The sequence below is a fragment of the Pempheris klunzingeri genome, chromosome 7 (assembly GCF_042242105.1).
Source record: "Pempheris klunzingeri isolate RE-2024b chromosome 7, fPemKlu1.hap1, whole genome shotgun sequence".
NCBI lineage: Eukaryota > Metazoa > Chordata > Actinopteri > Acropomatiformes > Pempheridae > Pempheris > Pempheris klunzingeri.
This window is the reverse complement of record NC_092018.1, coordinates 11,523,281-11,542,449: the sequence shown is the minus strand read 5'-3', so window position 1 is coordinate 11,542,449 and position 19,169 is coordinate 11,523,281. Positions and strand designations below refer to the sequence as shown.

Sequence of the window (19,169 nt, the reverse complement as noted above, 5' to 3'; positions counted from 1 at the left end):
TACATAAGAGATAGTCCACTGGTCTCACTGATTTAGAAGTTAATCATAGAAAACATTATGTGTCAACATGTGAATGAGTGTGATTAAATGTATGCAAGTGTCAAAGTATCATACAGTACTGTCTAATGCAATCACAACCTGCTTTTTTTAAATCTTTTAAACAACTTAGATCAGTGTTAAGCATAATGGCATTCTCTGGCTCTTTGAAATATGCCATCAGGAGCAGAAGGATACATGCAGCCTTGTCTGAAGCCTCTGGCTCGTAGTTTACCAGGATTTCCTCGATACCTGGCTGACGGTTGAGTTCCTGGCAGAACTGAATGACAGTACTGCCTTTGTTGTTCAGGGCCTCTTGCATCTTAATAAGGATGGAGACATCCGTCAGCAGACCAAAGTGGGAGTAAAGGCCATTCCTCCTTAATCTCTGTTATGGCTGGTGCAGGCACACTGTTAAGGTATCGGCGCTGGATTACGTATGTCTTCTCCATCAGAGGTTCAGCTCTTTCTGCCCCGCTCATCCCTTCCTCGGAGTAGATGTTACACAGTTGCCTTTTGATTTCATCCAAGGTTGCCTCGGTTTCTCCAGCAGGAAGTTCTGCAGGACACCACCTGACACTGGTTCATGTTGTGCTTCAGAAATATCAGAGCTTGAGTCACTAGGCCCAGGCTGGCTCAAAGGCTCTGTGGGACCAGACGTATCTAGAACTGAATCTTCTAGATCTTCTACACGTCTATTTGCATGTTTCCTGGAAACATGTGAGGCAAAACTAGATGCAACTGTAAAGCTGCAGTCACAACCGCTGAATGGGCATTTGATTTTGAATCCTTCTTTTGAGTGTGACTTCAAATGATTTACAAAAGAGGTTACTGTAACACACTTGAATGCACAAGACTGAGCCACACACTTTAAGGATGTGTCAATTGGCTTGGGACTATAAGATCCTTTGTGGTCTCTATACATGTGGCTTTTCAGTACAGTGGCTTTGCGGTACATCTGAGTACAGTAAGGTACACCACATTGATAGTTGTAATGGGGAGTGTTACTGTGAAGCTTTGTGTGCTGAATAAACAGATTAACACTCTCAGACACATACTCACACATACCAAATTTACAGTGGAACATCATTCCTCAAGGTCGCAGCGAAGATTGCCTGGGTGAAAACAAAACAAAAAAATAGCTGTTAACTGATGCTGTAGATTACTTTATTTCACCTGAAATACAAATACGTTCAAATACATACAAATACATACAAATAAGTGCTGCACAACCCCCTAATGTTACTTGCTGCTTTACTTTGAATTTTCCACAACTGATGATACTGCAGGCTAAAATCAAAGTACACAAATATATCCATATAAAGGTGGTTCAGGTCTGTAAAGCAGTATCTCAGCAACCGGCCTCCGTTACCACCGTCGGGACCGGCGGTGCACGCTCGTGTTGTCACTGAAGTCCGTTACAGCGTGCATGCGCCCAGCTAACAGAGGGTCCTGGTGCAGCTAGCGCCCTGCCACTTCACTGACACATATCTCCGACACAACGACTCGAAAATTAAACTCGTTTATTTTTACCGACCAGCTGTTGCAGTCCTAGACTGCGGTCAACCCGTTTAGATCCCCTCCAAAGTTCACAGCAACCCGGAAAATGTAGCTAAACGAGGACGTTAGCATTAGCAAGCTACAAGCAACACGACAGTTGTAATAATCTACTAACTCGTTACTTACATCAAAAAGTAGGTAGCATGTGCAACAAAACCCTCGGATCAGAGAAATAAGACATTTTCATATGACACACACATGCACACGTTTCAAATGTTACAAAAATATATCCTGGACAAATGTGTGTGTTGGTGCAACAGAGCGCACCGATTATTTTCAGACTGTCTGCAGTCACGTTTAACCGTGCTGGAGCAACACTGAATGAAAACAGACTAGCTATCATTAAAGAAAAGAAATTAATGGAGAGTAACTTACCTCATCAGGCTCTGGCGTGGTTCACCTTTCCCGCTTGGTTCCCACTATAGTGAGGATGTGACCGCCAAAAGATTAGGCATCGAGCCAGCTCCCACAATGCAGTGTGGTTCATGTAATTTGTTGTGTTATCACAGTAAATGGACTGAATACAGTATTTTATTGTGAAATAATACAGTAAAATGTTGTAATGTCATGGTAATGCAAAGCTTACTGTGATTACCTGTTCCTACATTGATTTCACAGTAAAATTAAAAATTACAGTATTACATTGTGAACATTACAATTAAAGCCTGTAAAATGACAAAACAGTAACTTATTGTGAAATATTACAGTTAAATATTGTGAAACCCTGGTAATATTTTACAGTGTAGAATCTCATTTTATTTTTTAAGTTTCAGTTACATTAATTAAATATTTTATTTAACAAATGAAGTATATAGCCTATAAACTATTTATTATTATTATTATTATGTGTCTAAAATGACTATGCCCTTTGTGCGCCTATTATCGAGGTCAAAACATTTTTAAAGAGTACATATTCATACTTATTTTTTCTTTTAAATGATTTAACACATGAAGGTGCTACATAGCCTCTCCTATAATTATAAGAATAATACTCGCTAATCATCATCAATTATACTTCCAGAAAAACATTCGCTTGATCCACATGGCAGATAATGGTCCGAGTGTGGTAGTTATATTGTAAACAGTGTAGACTCTAATCTAAAGAAATCAAATCTGTCCATGTCAGGGTCATTAACTGATAACAGATGCCGCCTCCACCTTTAAAACATTACCGCGCTGCTCTTTTTTGTATTTACTCGATTTGCTTCCAGTAGAAACCAGGACGCGGAGGGAATCCCTGAAAAAAAAAAAAAAGCTTATTCGACCTATCCGCCAATAGCAGGACGGAGGATGGTGCTTCCCGCTCGCTCGTCCGCCCGTGGAGGTTATTTATGAGGAGAGTCGGTCCAGGAGCACAGACAGCAGGTGCGCCAGGCATGAGCGCGTCCTGCAGCAGGCTGAGAGGTGGAGAGATGGTGCTTTACTCTACTGATGCAAACTGAAAAGTGGAGATCCAAAAGACTGGGTGAGTTGTTTATACAATTAGGCCTAAATATAAAAACAGTGTAATTGGCAGGCTGTCATTGTTCCTTAGTATCACTTTTGTTGCTGCTGCTGCTGCTGCTGCTGCTGCTACCAGGCAACCAGTGCAAACTCTAAACACATGTCTGTCTCTTTGGTTCAACACTTTTTTTTACTGTTTAAGGCTGATAAAATAACACCCGTTTACTGCTGATCATTAGAACATTAATGAAACTTTTGGACTAACTATTTGAAACAGAGATTCCAGTCTTTTTTGTAGTTTAGCTGACAATGAAGTTGTTTTTGGTGATAAAGAGCACCACCTTGACTGAAGTCTTTGTGTTTTCATATCCAGGACAATTTGAGGAAAATGCTGAGAGATTTTGTAGGAAAGAGGAGACACTGCCCCTTCGAGGTAAGATGAGCAAATCTGGATTGAAACGGTCAAAACTTTAGACTGCGTCCTCCGCTGTGGCTCCTGAGTCGGTGGTGACGGTGTGGCAGTGTACTGCTGTTGGCTGTGCCATCTGATTGACAGCTGTCAGCTGCACTCCTCCCTGCTGCCACCTCCAACATCCTGCTGCCTGTGCCTCACACTCACCTGCGGAATAAAATGGCCAATAAAGTCAAAAGGAGGTGGGATGAAAGCACATTAAAGGCCACATTTAGCACAGCGATAAACAATCAGATCATTATCAGTTAAAGAGTCGAATCCACGCTTTTGTATGTGCAGTCTGTGCTGTGGCTGGTTGGGAGGCAGTGTAATGTTAGCTGATGTTTCTTTTGCCAGCTCACACTGCTCTGCTACCTTAACAGTTACACTTGATCGTATTTGTTTGTAACTCATTCGGGACAAGACAAAAGCATCCTGATTCCCGAGCGACGTCCAGGATGCTGGATTTTGGGATGCACAGAAGAGAAAGAAGTTTATTTATTAAGCGGAGGCCGTCCGGGTTAGGGCGCTGCTCTGGAGCTGAAACAGAACAATTTCGACAGATAATATCGCCTGAATTTTGCAAAGCTGGCGTCGTTTTTCCAGCCGTCTTATCGTGGGTGGCTGGTAGGCAGTGTCTTGTTCGCTGGTTGACTCTGTGTGCCAGCTTACCTGATGCTGCCCTCCAACTGTCCATTCAAATCCACACCAGCAACCCAGAGGACTCCTGCAACTGACGCGTACTTCTATCAATTAACGACAGCAGGCTGAGTCTCAGAGCTGGGGTTGATCAAAGAAGCCATTTTTTGAGGATTTCTTTTTAAACGCCCAGACTGAGAGGTGACCGATACCATGAATTAACTGTTCTATAAACTATGTCAAATAGCAAAATGAACAACAGAATACAGAATATCAGCACTAATATGCAGTTAATGAAGTGTGTCTTGCTTTAAAATACTTTATTTTTTAAGTATTATTAAAATACTTCATTACATAACTTTAAAATACTTTATTTTTTAAGTATTATTAAAATACTTCATTACAAAATACAATTTAAAAAAACCCGCAGCTCAATACTTAAATCAAATAATCATTAAGTCTTTTTATTGCTGGATGGATGTTTTACAGTTTGCAGGGCCAAAATCAGTCAAAATAGGCCAAACTGATATGCTTCACCTTAAGAAAAATCGATTTTAATGTAAACATTAGAGAGAGGTGGTACAAAGTACTGGCTAGGCAGAACTGAACATTTGTAAAATCCAACACTTTGATGGCTGAACAGTTACACTTGATCGTATTTGTTTGTAACTCATTCGGGACAAGACAAAAGCATCCTGATTCCCGAGCGACGTCCAGGATGCTGGATTTTGGGATGCACAGAAGAGAAAGAAGTTTATTTATTAAGCGGAGGCCGTCCGGGTTAGGGCGCTGCTCTGGAGCTGAAACAGAACAATTTCGACAGATAATATCGCCTGAATTTTGCAAAGCTGGCGTCGTTTTTCCAGCTGTCTTATCGTGGGTGGCTGGTAGGCAATGTCTTGTTCGCTGGTTGACTCTGTGTGCCAGCTTACCTGATGCTGCCCTCCAACTGTCCATTCAAATCCACACCAGCAACCCAGAGGACTCCTGCAACTGACACGTACTTCTATCAATTAACGACAGCAGGCTGAGTCTCAGAGCTGGGGTTGATCAAAGAAGCCATTTTTTGAGGATTTCTTTTTAAACGCCCAGACTGAGAGGTGACCGATACCATGAATTAACTGTTCTATAAACTATGTCAAATAGCAAAATGAACAACAGAATACAGAATATCAGCACTAATATGCAGTTAATGAAGTGTGTCTTGCTTTAAAATACTTTATTTTTTAAGTATTATTAAAATACTTCATTACATAACTTTAAAATACTTTATTTTTTAAGTATTATTAAAATACTTCATTACAAAATACAATTTAAAAAAACCCGCAGCTCAATACTTAAATCAAATAATCATTAAGTCTTTTTATTGCTGGATGGATGTTTTACAGTTTGCAGGGCCAAAATCAGTCAAAATAGGCCAAACTGATATGCTTCACCTTAAGAAAAATCGATTTTAATGTAAACATTAGAGAGAGGTGGTACAAAGTACTGGCTAGGCAGAACTGAACATTTGTAAAATCCAACACTTTGATGGCTGAACAGTTACACTTGATCGTATTTGTTTGTAACTCATTCGGGACAAGACAAAAGCATCCTGATTCCCGAGCGACGTCCAGGATGCTGGATTTTGGGATGCACAGAAGAGAAAGAAGTTTATTTATTAAGCGGAGGCCGTCCGGGTTAGGGCGCTGCTCTGGAGCTGAAACAGAACAATTTCGACAGATAATATCGCCTGAATTTTGCAAAGCTGGCGTCGTTTTTCCAGCTGTCTTATCGTGGGTGGCTGGTAGGCAGTGTCTTGTTAGCTGGTTGACTCTGTGTGCCAGCTTACCTGATGCTGCCCTCCAACTGTCCATTCAAATCCACACCAGCAACCCAGAGGACTCCTGCAACTGACACGTACTTCTATCAATTAACGACAGCAGGCTGAGTCTCAGAGCTGGGGTTGATCAAAGAAGCCATTTTTTGAGGATTTCTTTTTAAACGCCCAGACTGAGAGGTGACCGATACCATGAATTAACTGTTCTATAAACTATGTCAAATAGCAAAATGAACAACAGAATAAAGAATATCAGCACTAATATGCAGTTAATGAAGTGTGTCTTGCTTTAAAATACTTTATTTTTTAAGTATTATTAAAATACTTCATTACATAACTTTAAAATACTTTATTTTTTAAGTATTATTAAAATACTTCATTACAAAATACAATTTAAAAAAACCCGCAGCTCAATACTTAAATCAAATAATCATTAAGTCTTTTTATTGCTGGATGGATGTTTTACAGTTTGCAGGGCCAAAATCAGTCAAAATAGGCCAAACTGATATGCTTCACCTTAAGAAAAATCGATTTTAATGTAAACATTAGAGAGAGGTGGTACAAAGTACAGGCTAGGGCGAACTAAACATTTGTAAAATCCAACACTTTGATGGCTGAAAATCCTTCAGCTGCAGCAGTGGTCATTATCAGGAATGTTCATCATGATTGTCATTAACCACAGGATGGTCCACCCACACACACACACACACACAGTCTGACTAGCCTTGAACGACTTCCGTTGCCCTCTGCCACTACAACTAGTGGATGTTTTCATCCTGAATGTCTGTGGAGCGGGACGTCCGGCGGACACACTCGCTGTAGCAGTTCAGAGTCCAAAGCCCAGCAAACGACACGCTCCATCATAGCTCCACCCGCTTCTTCAGGATGATTTCACGCACCAGCATCGTGGCCTCTTGTCGAACGCTCTCCATGGGCTCATCCGCTCGCCAGAAACGGACCACTTTCCCCTCCGGGTTCACCAGAAACTTCCAGAAGTTCCACTTTGGGGTTTTCTGCACAGAATCTGAAGCAAAACACATTCCCAGATGCTAATTAATGCGACATCTAACACAGTCCAAATGTATCCAGAAAACTCTGATTACTGCTCCTTTCTCACTTCTAACGGAGTGATTTATATCAAATAAAATCAAACCTGAACCTCATAGCAGCTAGTGCCCTTTTTACAGGTATGACTTGCAACTTTGCCACTTAAATTATTGGTTTTTCTTTTTTTGCTGCTCTCTGACAGGAGCGAGTCAAAATATAAATCCACATGAATAGAGAAACAGCACATTTCCCTGGGCAGCAATTAGAGAAGCCGTTTGGATAAAATCACCAGATGTGCTTGACTTTTCCAGCTAAAATTGTTATATGGTTAATATTAGGACAAACAAAAGGATTCCTTCTCATATAGATATTGATATTACAGTGACAGCCACCACTATATAGTAGAGCGCTGATATGTTTAATGACAAACTGCTTCATTATCAAAAATGTTATCATTTTAGTAGAGCTGTGAGGTGCTAAACTGAGATCTCACACCATAAACAGAAGCTTAAGAAATGATAACGTGTACAAAACAAACCTGAAACCACTATTTTTGTTTGTTACCTCTGAAAGGCAGCTGTTAGAATAACCCTTTTTATTAACTTTACCATTTAAAACAACAAACATTTGCTTTGCTTTGCTTTTTTTCCATTGTAAACTGAGCACAGTCCTCAGACTTAGTAAGCAAAGACATTATTCATCATCATTTTATAGACTAAAATAAAGATGATTTATAAGTGGACAGATCGGGTGCAGCCCTGTGGGACAGTGTGGTGTGCAGGGACTTTTACCTTAAAGCACATATAAATAAAGGCCTATGGTGAACTGTCTCTTCAGACATGTGTGCAGCCACGTCTTCTTTGAAAACATGACGTAGAATTAGATGATATAGATGCGTTTTCATGTCTTTGTGCCAACCTGTGAGAAACTTGAAGGCAGGGTCAGCCTCCGAGCCCATGATTTTGATCCGGCTGAAGAAGGGGAAGGTGACGCCGTGGGTGGACTTGGCGAAAGCCTCGATCTCCCGGCTGGTCCCGGGCTCGGTGTCCCCGAACTGGCCGCAGGGGAAGGCCAGGACGTTGAAGTGAGAGGTGCCCAGCTCCCGGTGGAGCTCCTGCAGAGACCTGTAGTTCGCCTCCGTCTGCTCGCTGCGACTCGCCACGTTTACAACCAGAGACGCCTGCACAGGAGCGAGGATCAGGGTGAAATTACACCATAACACACACTATAACAGATGCATCTCGTGCTGCGCAGCCCGCCTTCTGATAACTAACAGATAACTTCCACAAAGACTGCGCTCAATCCCTCAGAAACCGGAGGTGGGAGGTGATGATGTGGACTTACTTTCCCTCGGTACTTCTCCAGGGAAACCGTCCTCCCCTTCGCGTCCTTGACCTCGAAAGAGTAAAAATCCTTCGGTTTTCTCGGCTTCACCAGCTGCGTCTGCAGGAGGAACAGACAGCCGACACCGACCGTCATGCTCAGCAGCACCGTCAGCTTCTTCGCTTTGGGGCCGGAGGACTTGGCGGGGTAGCCCCCTAAGGCCTCCATCTTGGAGGGGGAAGAACAGCCTTAGTCCGGAAGGAGGAGGTGGTGGGGTCCTGACAGAAGTTTAGGGGCGGATCGATGAGTTAGGATCAGGAGACAATAGCAGGCTGTACCTCCTTCAAAATAAGAGCACAGTTAAGCTTCTAGTTTGGCACTGAGGCCTTATTGACCTCCTGTTGTGTAGCTTACAGAGGAGGAATGTAACTGAGTTCATTTACTCATGTACTCCATTTAAGTACAATTTTGAGGTACTTGTACTCAACCTGAGTATTTCCTTTATTTACTTTATAAGCTAATGCACTACTAGTTATTTTGCAGATTTTATTTTTTCATTTTTATTTTGAGCACACTGAATAATTTGGTCATATTTCACATTGGAGGAATTCAGTTTCATATACAATTAAATGCAGTTGAATCCTTTATACCTAAAATATAATTTATTAATTTAATTTTGCTCTGTGTTTTGTCCCTCTGTACAGTTTCCCCTGAAATATGAAGTGAGATCAGAATCAGATCAAAATCAGAATTCCTTTAATAATCCCCAGGGGGAAATAGTTTTTTGTTACACACAGCTACAAAAGAATAAGAATAAACTTCAAACACAAAAGTAAAAAATATAAATATATAAAAGTATGTATTAAAAATTATGTATCAAAAATTATTATTACAAATTATTACACGGAGGTAAATTACTATTAAATTAGATTGAATGTTAAAAACAAAAAATACCAAAAACAAAAAATAATAATATATTAGCATCCGTGATCATAAACCAACAGGCTTCTCTGGCTTCATATAGTCAGACAGAATAATTCTTAAATACAAAGAGCGTCTGGAGAAACCAAAGTCAACCATTATCGAGCGCCCTGAACGTCACAGCAACCACTTAGCGCCGTTATGGCAACCTAGCAACCACCTAGCAACAATCACAAACACCATGGCAGCCACTGAATACACACACAATTGACCTTCTTAGCAACAACTTAACAGCATCCTAGTAACCATAGTAACATCTTACCTACTACTTAAAAAATGCTATTATCTGCCTAACAAGTTATCAGCAGTGATAACAAATAGATTTAGTGAGTTTTGATTATCCAGAAAGCACATTTAAGTCATCTACATAAAACATTTGCTTTGTGTAATTGTTTAAAATTGTAGGTTATTGATATCCAAATGAAATGACTGGTACCTCAGAGAGGGGAAATACAATTAAGATGCTTTTGCTTTGAAAGTTAAACCGGAAGTTTTGCTCTTTGTGTGGCTGGCTTGACATCAGTGAATTTGTGTGATTTGAAGTTTGTAGAAGTCTGAAGTTTGAGTCAGTTTTCAGTAACAGAGACTAACAGAATGCTGTTCTTTTTTTAAATCTCTATTTAATGTTCATTATTCTCTCAGGGACAAAATGACGCCCATCACGAATCGTACAAGCGCTTCAGGAGGAGGATCATCCAGAGGAGCAGCAGCGACGCTCCTGCTACCAGTACACCGCTGTCCACTGGGCGGCGGAGGGAGCAAAGCTTTGAGATTGATGCAGTGTGCAAGAGGCTGCAGCTGGGGGAGTCTCCACCTGGACACCATGAACCAGAGCACAGAGTCCTGCAGGGAAACCACCAAGGTAACTTTAAACAAGACACACATACACACACACACACACACACACACACACGCACACACTGTAAACTAACCAAACTCTGCTGTAGTTTAGAAGTACAGGGAAACAAATAAAAATATAGTTTTGATACAGGCTTGCATGCAAACATCATTTTTAAAATGTATCTTAATCAATTGATTTAAATATTGTCAGACAGTCATAAGGTGTAAAGACACAGATTGCCTGCCGCTGGTTTCGTCGTTTTTCCAGCTGTCTTATCGTGGGTGGCTGGTAGGCAATATCTTGTTCGCTGGTTGACTCTGTGTGCCAGCTTACCTGATGCTGCCCTCCAACTGTCCATTCAAATCCACACCAGCAACCCAGAGGACTCCTGCAACTGACACGTACTTCTATCAATTAACGACAGCAGGCTGAGTCTCAGAGCTGGGGTTGATCAAAGAAGCCATTTTTTGAGGATTTCTTTTTAAACGCCCAGACTGAGAGGTGACCGATACCATGAATTAACTGTTCTATAAACTATGTCAAATAGCAAAATGAACAACAGAATACAGAATATCAGCACTAATATGCAGTTAATGAAGTGTGTCTTGCTTTAAAATACTTTATTTTTTAAGTATTATTAAAATACTTCATTACATAACTTTAAAATACTTTATTTTTTAAGTATTATTAAAATACTTCATTACAAAATACAATTTAAAAAAACCCGCAGCTCAATACTTAAATCAAATAATCATTAAGTCTTTTTATTGCTGGATGGATGTTTTACAGTTTGCAGGGCCAAAATCAGTCAAAATAGGCCAAACTGATATGCTTCACCTTAAGAAAAATCGATTTTAATGTAAACATTAGAGAGAGGTGGTACAAAGTACTGGCTAGGCCGAACTGAACATTTGTAAAATCCAACACTTTGATGGCTGAACAGTTACACTTGATCGTATTTGTTTGTAACTCATTCGGGACAAGACAAAAGCATCCTGATTCCCGAGCGACGTCCAGGATGCTGGATTTTGGGATGCACAGAAGAGAAAGAAGTTTATTTATTAAGCGGAGGCCGTCCGGGTTAGGGCGCTGCTCTGGAGCTGAAACAGAACAATTTCGACAGATAATATCGCCTGAATTTTGCAAAGCTGGCGTCGTTTTTCCAGCTGTCTTATCGTGGGTGGCTGGTAGGCAGTGTCTTGTTCGCTGGTTGACTCTGTGTGCCAGCTTACCTGATGCTGCCCTCCAACTGTCCATTCAAATCCACACCAGCAACCCAGAGGACTCCTGCAACTGACACGTACTTCTATCAATTAACGACAAACACCATGGCAGCCACTGAATACACACACAATTGACCTTCTTAGCAACAACTTAACAGCATCCTAGTAACCATAGTAACATCTTACCTACTACTTAAAAAATGCTATTATCTGCCTAACAAGTTATCAGCAGTGATAACAAATAGATTTAGTGAGTTTTGATTATCCAGAAAGCACATTTAAGTCATCTACATAAAACATTTGCTTTGTGTAATTGTTTAAAATTGTAGGTTATTGATATCCAAATGAAATGACTGGTACCTCAGAGAGGGGAAATACAATTAAGATGCTTTTGCTTTGAAAGTTAAACCGGAAGTTTTGCTCTTTGTGTGGCTGGCTTGACATCAGTGAATTTGTGTGATTTGAAGTTTGTAGAAGTCTGAAGTTTGAGTCAGTTTTCAGTAACAGAGACTAACAGAATGCTGTTCTTTTTTTAAATCTCTATTTAATGTTCATTATTCTCTCAGGGACAAAATGACGCCCATCACGAATCGTACAAGCGCTTCAGGAGGAGGATCATCCAGAGGAGCAGCAGCGACGCTCCTGCTACCAGTACACCGCTGTCCACTGGGCGGCGGAGGGAGCAAAGCTTTGAGATTGATGCAGTGTGTCAGAGGCTGCAGCTGGAGGAGTCTCCACCTGGACACCATGAACCAGAGCACAGAGTCCTGCAGGGAAACCACCAAGGTAACTTTAAACAAGACACACATACACACACACACACACACACACGCACACACTGTAAACTAACCAAACTCTGCTGTAGTTTAGAAGTACAGGGAAACAAATAAAAATATAGTTTTGATACAGGCTTGCATGCAAACATCATTTTTAAAATGTATTTTAATCAATTGATTTAAATATTGTCAGACAGGCATAAGGTGTAAAGACACAGATTGCCTGCCGCTGGTTTCCTCATGAGTGTTTAGACATATTTCATTCACCTACATTATTATTTTAGGTGGTATAAATAAATACGGAACTGAACATTTATGTAGGAGGCCTGATAATAGCATAGTATACTGTATATGTATCTTTTCTGGTAAAAAAACAAGTTAAATGATTCAACAAAAATGCTTGTGTACTTTAGGTAACTTATGCTTTAAATGTTCACCCACTGTTATCAGTGTTGCAAATCACAGCAAAGTAACATATTTATGCTTCTGCTGTAAAAATACTTGCCTCCAAGGTATATACACACACACACACATATCTATAATTGCTGTAACTCCCATACTATCATATCTTAGGACTGATTGCTAAAAATCTGTAGCAATTTTTATAGGAATAGATCAACATTGGCTGATAAGTCACCACCACTAGTTTAAATTTCCTGTAAAGGTTCAGTAACAGCCAAAATGTGAGGAGATTCTAAGAGTTTATGTTTAGTCTGTTGTGAGAAGACACAGAATTATAACATCAGTGCTATTAATAAACAGATTCATTGCAACATGCTTTTTTTTCTGTGATATCATCTGTCCCAATCAGAGACAGCGTTGGCGGGTGGCGTGTTGCACTGTCGAGATGTCACAACACCAAAACCACCACTCACTGTTGCTGCCAGGGGACGACCTGCTGCAGACAATGCCCCAGAACAGGTTCGTTTAAGGAACTTGTACCTTTAGTGCTGTAGTTTGAGGGGGGGGGGGGGGGGGGGGGGGGGGGGGGGGGTGCAGAGAGATGGAGAAACTTCCTGCAGGTTTTAGATTTCCTTCTGCAGGCTTCCTCTCCGTAGATCACATGATGATCACATCAGTAACAACACTGAACGGTGAGGGACATGACAGAGAATGACAAACTCAGCAAAGGGTCTGGTTTCTTCAGGTCCTTTGGACGTCTCAGTAACAAGTCATCCCGCATGGTCCAAACAGAGTGTGCACAATCATTTCTAATGGAAACTTTTAATGAGATCTCAATATTAGATGTGTGTGAAGCATGAGTATAAGAATCATGTAAAAAAAAAACTAAATCTAAAAAGACTATATTTTTGTGCAGCGGTGGGTGTGGAGAGCTACAGTTCAAGAACAAGGAAATGCTCAACAGGCTGGTATGGCATGAATTTTTTTTTTTTTTAAAGCACATCCAGACAGACAGACAGACACACACACACACACACACACACACACACACACACAAACAACATGTTGTGGACTTATGTCATATTAGGGAACAAGGCAAAATGTTTTAAAGACTGTGGGAAGTCTGTGTTTCTATAAATTGTATTGTTTAGTTAACTCTAGTGGGATAATGAGAACGTTTATGAGATCTGGAGAAATTTAGTGTAAAGAAGTTGATTTTTAATCAGCACAAGATATTAAAGTTTGACAGGAATCATTGCTTAAGTTTCTGTTACCAAGTCATCATATGGTACCTCTTCATCTGAGACACATTAACTCACACACCGTGTTGTATTACCACAATGCTGAGGGTATCGGTTTCCACATGAACACAACACACAGCCTGATTCAGCCTTAGTGTAAGTACTTTAATGTGTGTGTGTGTGTGTGTGTCTATTAGCACATACAATATACTTCATCCACAGAGAGATGTACAATTTTGTGAAACTGTGTTTTTATGTTGTTTCTTTAAATTGCAGGTTCTGATGAGAGAGAACATGACTTGCAGCCATTTGCTGCTCTGGTCAAAGCTTCTGTGAGTCTGCAGGGAAAGTCTGTGATGAAGTTGGCGGCACCGTCACTGCTGAACGACTACTGTAAGCGAAGATGCAAACTGTTACTGCATTAATCAATGTTCTTTATCTGTTTATGAGAGGTTCCTTGGCAAGACTTTAAGAACTGATACCACTGCAGTTGTCAAGGACATGAATGACTTGTTTTCTGATGCATAACTTACAATACTGCTGCAAAGCAACAAATAAGCAAACAATTACAACACAAATATTTTTATTCAAGAGCATATGGATAAGCAAGGGATGCTGCTTTTGGTTAACTGCAACAAAGAAATAAGTCACAAGTATATTTAAATTTTAATCTGAATAGAATGCTTTTATTGTCATTATGCAATGTATAACAAGATAACATTTGCTCCCTGAGAAGAAAATCCATAAATATATATATATTTAATTTAATTGATATTAAGAATCAATGTAGAATAATATTCTACTTTATTCTAATACATATTATATATATATATATATAATATATAATACATCTGAAGCCAGTTCATCAAGTTGGATGATGCGGTTGGGTGAAAATCACAAGAGGTCTCGCTCTCAGAAAAAAGAAAAAAAGGCTGCAGTACAGAGGGAGTACACCTAAAGCAGGCAAAGAATGAAATACTATACTTTGTGTTCCTAGCTTGTTTCAAGTAAAAGTCGCTTGTTCATGTGTACAAACTAAATGAACAAACAAAGTACAGTTTGCCTGCTGTAACTCGGTTCATTTAGGGGTGGGGGACTCAGAGGAGATTATGCTCTAGGAGACACATTAGAAAACTGTTTGTACGACAGTGAGCAAAAGGTCAATAAAGATTGTCTCAGTACTTTCCGACTCACCTAGCCTGTCCCACTGAAGGTCACAAATGAACAGTTTAATTCTAATAAAACACTCAGTAATTTATTAAAACAGCAGGACTCTGTAGTTTTAAGCAAAGGCTATTCAAACAGGGGGAAATTGCTTATTTTTTGGGGGACTATTTTCATCTGCGGATTGATACATATTTGGTGTTCTAGTGAGTTTTTACAGCAGCAGGATGCCATGCTGTAAGTGAGATTCATACAAAATAAACTGGGGTGCCCATATTTATGGTAATGAAGGAACATTTAGCTTTAGCTAACCGTTTTTGAACGACAGAGAAGGGCCATAGTGCAGAGAAGTAACATATACCAGGTTTTGGCTACACTGACAACACTTTTCTGTGGCATCAATTAGAGTTAAGGTTTGATGCTGTGTCACAAAAATAAATGACACTAGTGATATTCTGTGATATTCAGCCAAAATGTTCAGGCACAATATAGCCTCTGCAGTCCTTCTCTCTTTTCCATCTCTTCCCCTTTCAGACATTAATCTTCTCGACTGCAGTTGCAATGGTGTGGTTGCTTTAGCGCTGGGCTCTTCTGTTTACCTTTGGAATTCAGAAACTCGCGCTCTGGCGGGATGTTTGGACCCGAGCACACAACCAGGACGACCATACAGTCAGATTTGGTCCGTCTCGTCCGTGTGCTGGAGCAGAGACGGCAGAGCTCTCTGCATCGGGACCAGACGAGGAGAGATACAGGTGACTGGTCTAGAGTGAGCACAAAGAGGGTGGAAACTGATTCATACAAGCTGAAGTATTGCTGAGAGGAAACATAGCAGTAGTTGAATCAGCAGGGTGACGGTTTGTGGTGTTGGTGTCTCTCTTTGACTCTTCAGTTGTGGGACGTAGAACAGAAACAGAATATGAGGAGTCTGCCATCACACTTGTCTGTGGTCAGAGCTCTTTCCTGGAAACAGCAGTTACTCAGCAGGTCAGTATATCATTATGTTGTCAGTACATCATACATAAATTGAAGGTACTAAAGAACTGCAGTATCCTTCTTACGTATTTATCTCGTCCTGTCTTGACTGTTGTAACTCCCTCTTCGCCTCCTTTGGCAAACCATCACTTACATGAACCCGATCCAAGGCTCTTATGATGCCATAGAGAGCTCTGGGGATACCTTTAAAAAGCAGCTGAAGACCTGCCTGTTTAGACTTGCCTTTATGCAATTCTCTACTCTCTATTTGCTCTTATTCGTATCTATTTTATTATGTTTCATTCTTCCTGAACCTGTGTCTGTATTAATAATGGGGATTTACTTTTTTCTTTTGTGAAACACGTTGTGACTTTCTGCTGTTGAAAGGTGCAATAAAAGTAAAGTTAGTTATAACTTCTGAACGCTATGAACTTCATTAAAGCAGGGATAACGCAGAGAACCACTTGGTTTTTAGCCTCAAAGTTAGTACTGTATCACTATGAAGTGTGCAGCACTCATGCAGAGGAATGACAGTTTCCGCAATCTCACAGCGGCTGTGGGCTTGGACGGATCCATCACCTTGACCCCCGTGCTCCCTCACCCCTGGTGGGCGCTGCCGTCCAGGAGGACGGGATCTGCAGCCTTCAGTGGTCACCGGGAGACGACTGGCTGGCCAGCGGCTCTACAGAAGGCCGTCTCTGCATATGGGACGGTGACGTCGCAGGGCTCACAGGGTCACGTCAGCCAGTCACTACGGTGAAACAACCCAGTGCCGTTAAGGTCAAGAGTTCAAGATAAAGACTTTACTGGGAAATTAAACCACTGCTAGGTGTATTTTGCATGCACTGTCATCCGCACCGCACCACTACTAAGTACATGACCTGGTGGTGCAGCCTGCTACTGACCTACTTGCTTGACTTGATCGACTGCACCCTACACAGGGGTTTGACGCAACCACAGTCATATACTGTGTGCTCTGCTGTATGACTTGATGATGACTAATCTTGGCTTGTGCAGACTTGAGTGACATATTACATGTTGGTTTGCATACATAAAAGTTAAGCTGTAAAATAAAATAAATAATATTAGTACTGGCTGGTCTGCTTAAACAATGAAACAATCTGCTGACCATTGTGTGCATGCTTGTGTATTCCTTGTGTTTGTGTGTTTAGGCAATGGCGTGGTGTCCATGGCAGAGGAAGATGATCGCTACAGGAGGGGGTTGGAAGGACGGAGAGCTGAGAATCTGGGACACAGAGTCAGGGACTTGTGTGACTTCTGCCAACACAAATTCACAGGTGCCTCAGACTCACAGTGTAGTAGAGGTGTTTTCACTGCGTATGAATATCAGACGGACTATTTCTAATGGCTCCAATTGCAGATCTGTTCTCTACGTTGGGCTGAAAAGATGAGATATCTGGTCACAGGTCACGGCCTTCCTCATCACCAAATCACCCGCTGGACGTGGGAGTTTCCCTCCCTCAGCCCGACCTGCCAGCTCACAGGTTAGAGAGCCAGACACACGGTTAATACACAGCTGCCACCCTCAACTATTTCTGTTTAACACATTCACAACAGCATCATGGGAATAAATGTACTGCATCATTACACATGCTGAGTAATATTAATACAGCCACATCAGTGTGAGGATTCCAGTGAACATAAAACTATGAATTACACATATCAAAAGTCACTGCGTGTGATATAAGATGTCCAAGTTTCCAAAGGTATTATGAAAGGACTTACATAACAAAGACTAAAAAACCTACAGAGTAAAGTAATAGAAATAATTTAAAACACATTTATGACTTTCTAAATGTTCAGCAATTGTTGTTATTAATTTGCTCAGGAATTGCAGTTACTCTAGTGGTGGTTTTTAGCCTGAAAATCAGGATGAATTGCCACTTCACTTGGTTATTGATTCATGGCTGTTGTCTGTTTGGGAAGGGGGTTTGTCTCGTTCTGACCAATCATCAGCAGAGGGACGTATCTGGTGTGCGGTTGCTAGAAGAACGTTTGCATTGAAATTTTCTAATGTTACATGCTGCTAAAACTTTATATTTTGCAAAGCTTTGGCTTCATTTGCATAGTTTGCAAAAGACAATGATAGCAAGCATTATTATGGTCAGGTGTTTATCCCTCCTCAATATGTTTTATCTATTTCTCTATTATGATGGTAAATAATCAAATAAAAGAGGGATTTAAACTTCAGAGTTGTTGTTTTTTTTCAGGCCATTCTCAGCGAGTCCTGCACTTGGCCTTAAACCCTGACAGCACTCAGATTTTCTCAGCGGCAGCAGATCAGCGCTTTCACATCTGGGACGCGTAATTATCGAAATCATGGAGCATGGAGGGTTGAATGTTGTTACCTTCCAGTCGGACCCGTGTAAAACATTTGTCCACATACATGTAGCTCACTTTCTTGGTAATGCCACTGTGAAGAGGATGTACATTTCCTGTCCTATTCTCTGTATCAACCACAGTGCCAAAGCAGCTTGCCACAATCGGACTTATTATCACACTAAGACGGTACATGCACCACAACCTAAGGGTTTTTCTGGGTAAAATAACACATTAAGAAGTTGCACAAATTCCGTGCAATATATTCCTTTTTTCCTCTTTTTCTTTTTTTTTGTTACTACAGAGAAGTTTTACTTTTTGGTGACTGAAATATAGACAACAAACTTTGTGTTTAGTCTCAGGAGAATGTTTCAATGCAATATCTCTGGACTAATATGGCTAATCAGCATTCATTCATATATTTATTCATGTAACTTGTAAAATGATGTGAAGGTTTTTGTTTCATGTACGTAATCCTCTGTTTCTTACCTTAAAGGTAACATCCTGAGATATGTAACTCAATAAACATTGTTATAAGTGGCACTTTGAACAAGTTAAATGACATCTGGGGTCTTTATTCACACCTACAATCTGTCAGCTTAATGTTGATCGTGTTCTGGCTCTTTGCCAGGCTTATGTGTTTTTACTTTCATTTCCCATGGTGAGCAGAGGGTCTCCAAACTGCCACGGCTTGATTTTGTTCAACAGTTAAAGTGAGTGCATATTTCAGGGTTTATTTAACAGTTACTTAGTGACAGCTCTCATGCTAAAGTTACACATCAATAGACTGCAGACTAAAGTCCTCCTGCTTAAAGTCATGAGAGTTAAAAGACGTCTCACTTGCTACTCTGTGACCACACTAGACTTGAGAAGACACTTTGTGGAAAAGTACTTGTGGTGAAGAAACAAGA

The 19,169-nt window shown here is 40.6% G+C and overlaps 2 protein-coding genes across 2 annotated transcripts; one reads left to right on the top strand and one right to left on the bottom strand.

The window, feature by feature from the left end:
* Nucleotides 1-2,972: 2,972 nt before the first annotated feature.
* LOC139203600 (cell division cycle protein 20 homolog B-like) lies at nt 2,973-18,247 on the top strand. Its single transcript, XM_070833416.1, has 12 exons — nt 2,973-3,011; nt 3,413-3,472; nt 11,930-12,149; nt 12,951-13,060; nt 13,458-13,509; nt 14,059-14,175; nt 15,481-15,698; nt 15,836-15,930; nt 16,470-16,698; nt 17,091-17,216; nt 17,300-17,423; nt 18,150-18,247. Exons 1-12 carry the CDS (start codon nt 2,973-2,975, stop codon nt 18,245-18,247), a joined length of 1,488 nt encoding a protein of 495 aa, XP_070689517.1.
* gpx8 (glutathione peroxidase 8 (putative)) lies at nt 6,466-8,560 on the bottom strand. Its single transcript, XM_070834147.1, has 3 exons — nt 8,340-8,560; nt 7,914-8,175; nt 6,466-6,972 (listed from the first exon to the last, which is right to left on the bottom strand). Exons 1-3 carry the CDS (start codon nt 8,544-8,546, stop codon nt 6,809-6,811), a joined length of 633 nt encoding a protein of 210 aa, XP_070690248.1. The 5' UTR covers nt 8,547-8,560; the 3' UTR covers nt 6,466-6,808.
* Nucleotides 18,248-19,169: the final 922 nt, after the last annotated feature.

Excerpts from the sequence above, each read along its gene's own strand:
- LOC139203600 (XM_070833416.1), top strand. The coding sequence starts at position 2,973 with ATGAGCGCGTCCTGCAGCAGGCTGAGAGGTGGAGAGATG. Across the intron at positions 13,510-14,058 it reads AGGAAATGCTCAACAGGCTG|GTTCTGATGAGAGAGAACAT; the intron begins GTATGGCATGAA and ends TTTAAATTGCAG. Across the intron at positions 15,931-16,469 it reads AAACAGCAGTTACTCAGCAG|CGGCTGTGGGCTTGGACGGA; the intron begins GTCAGTATATCA and ends GCAATCTCACAG.
- gpx8 (XM_070834147.1), bottom strand. The coding sequence starts at position 8,546 with ATGGAGGCCTTAGGGGGCTACCCCGCCAAGTCCTCCGGCCCCAAAGCG. Across the intron at positions 8,176-8,339 it reads TGGAGAAGTACCGAGGGAAA|GCGTCTCTGGTTGTAAACGT; the intron begins GTAAGTCCACAT and ends GCTCCTGTGCAG. Across the intron at positions 6,973-7,913 it reads TGCCTTCAAGTTTCTCACAG|ATTCTGTGCAGAAAACCCCA; the intron begins GTTGGCACAAAG and ends GTTTTGCTTCAG.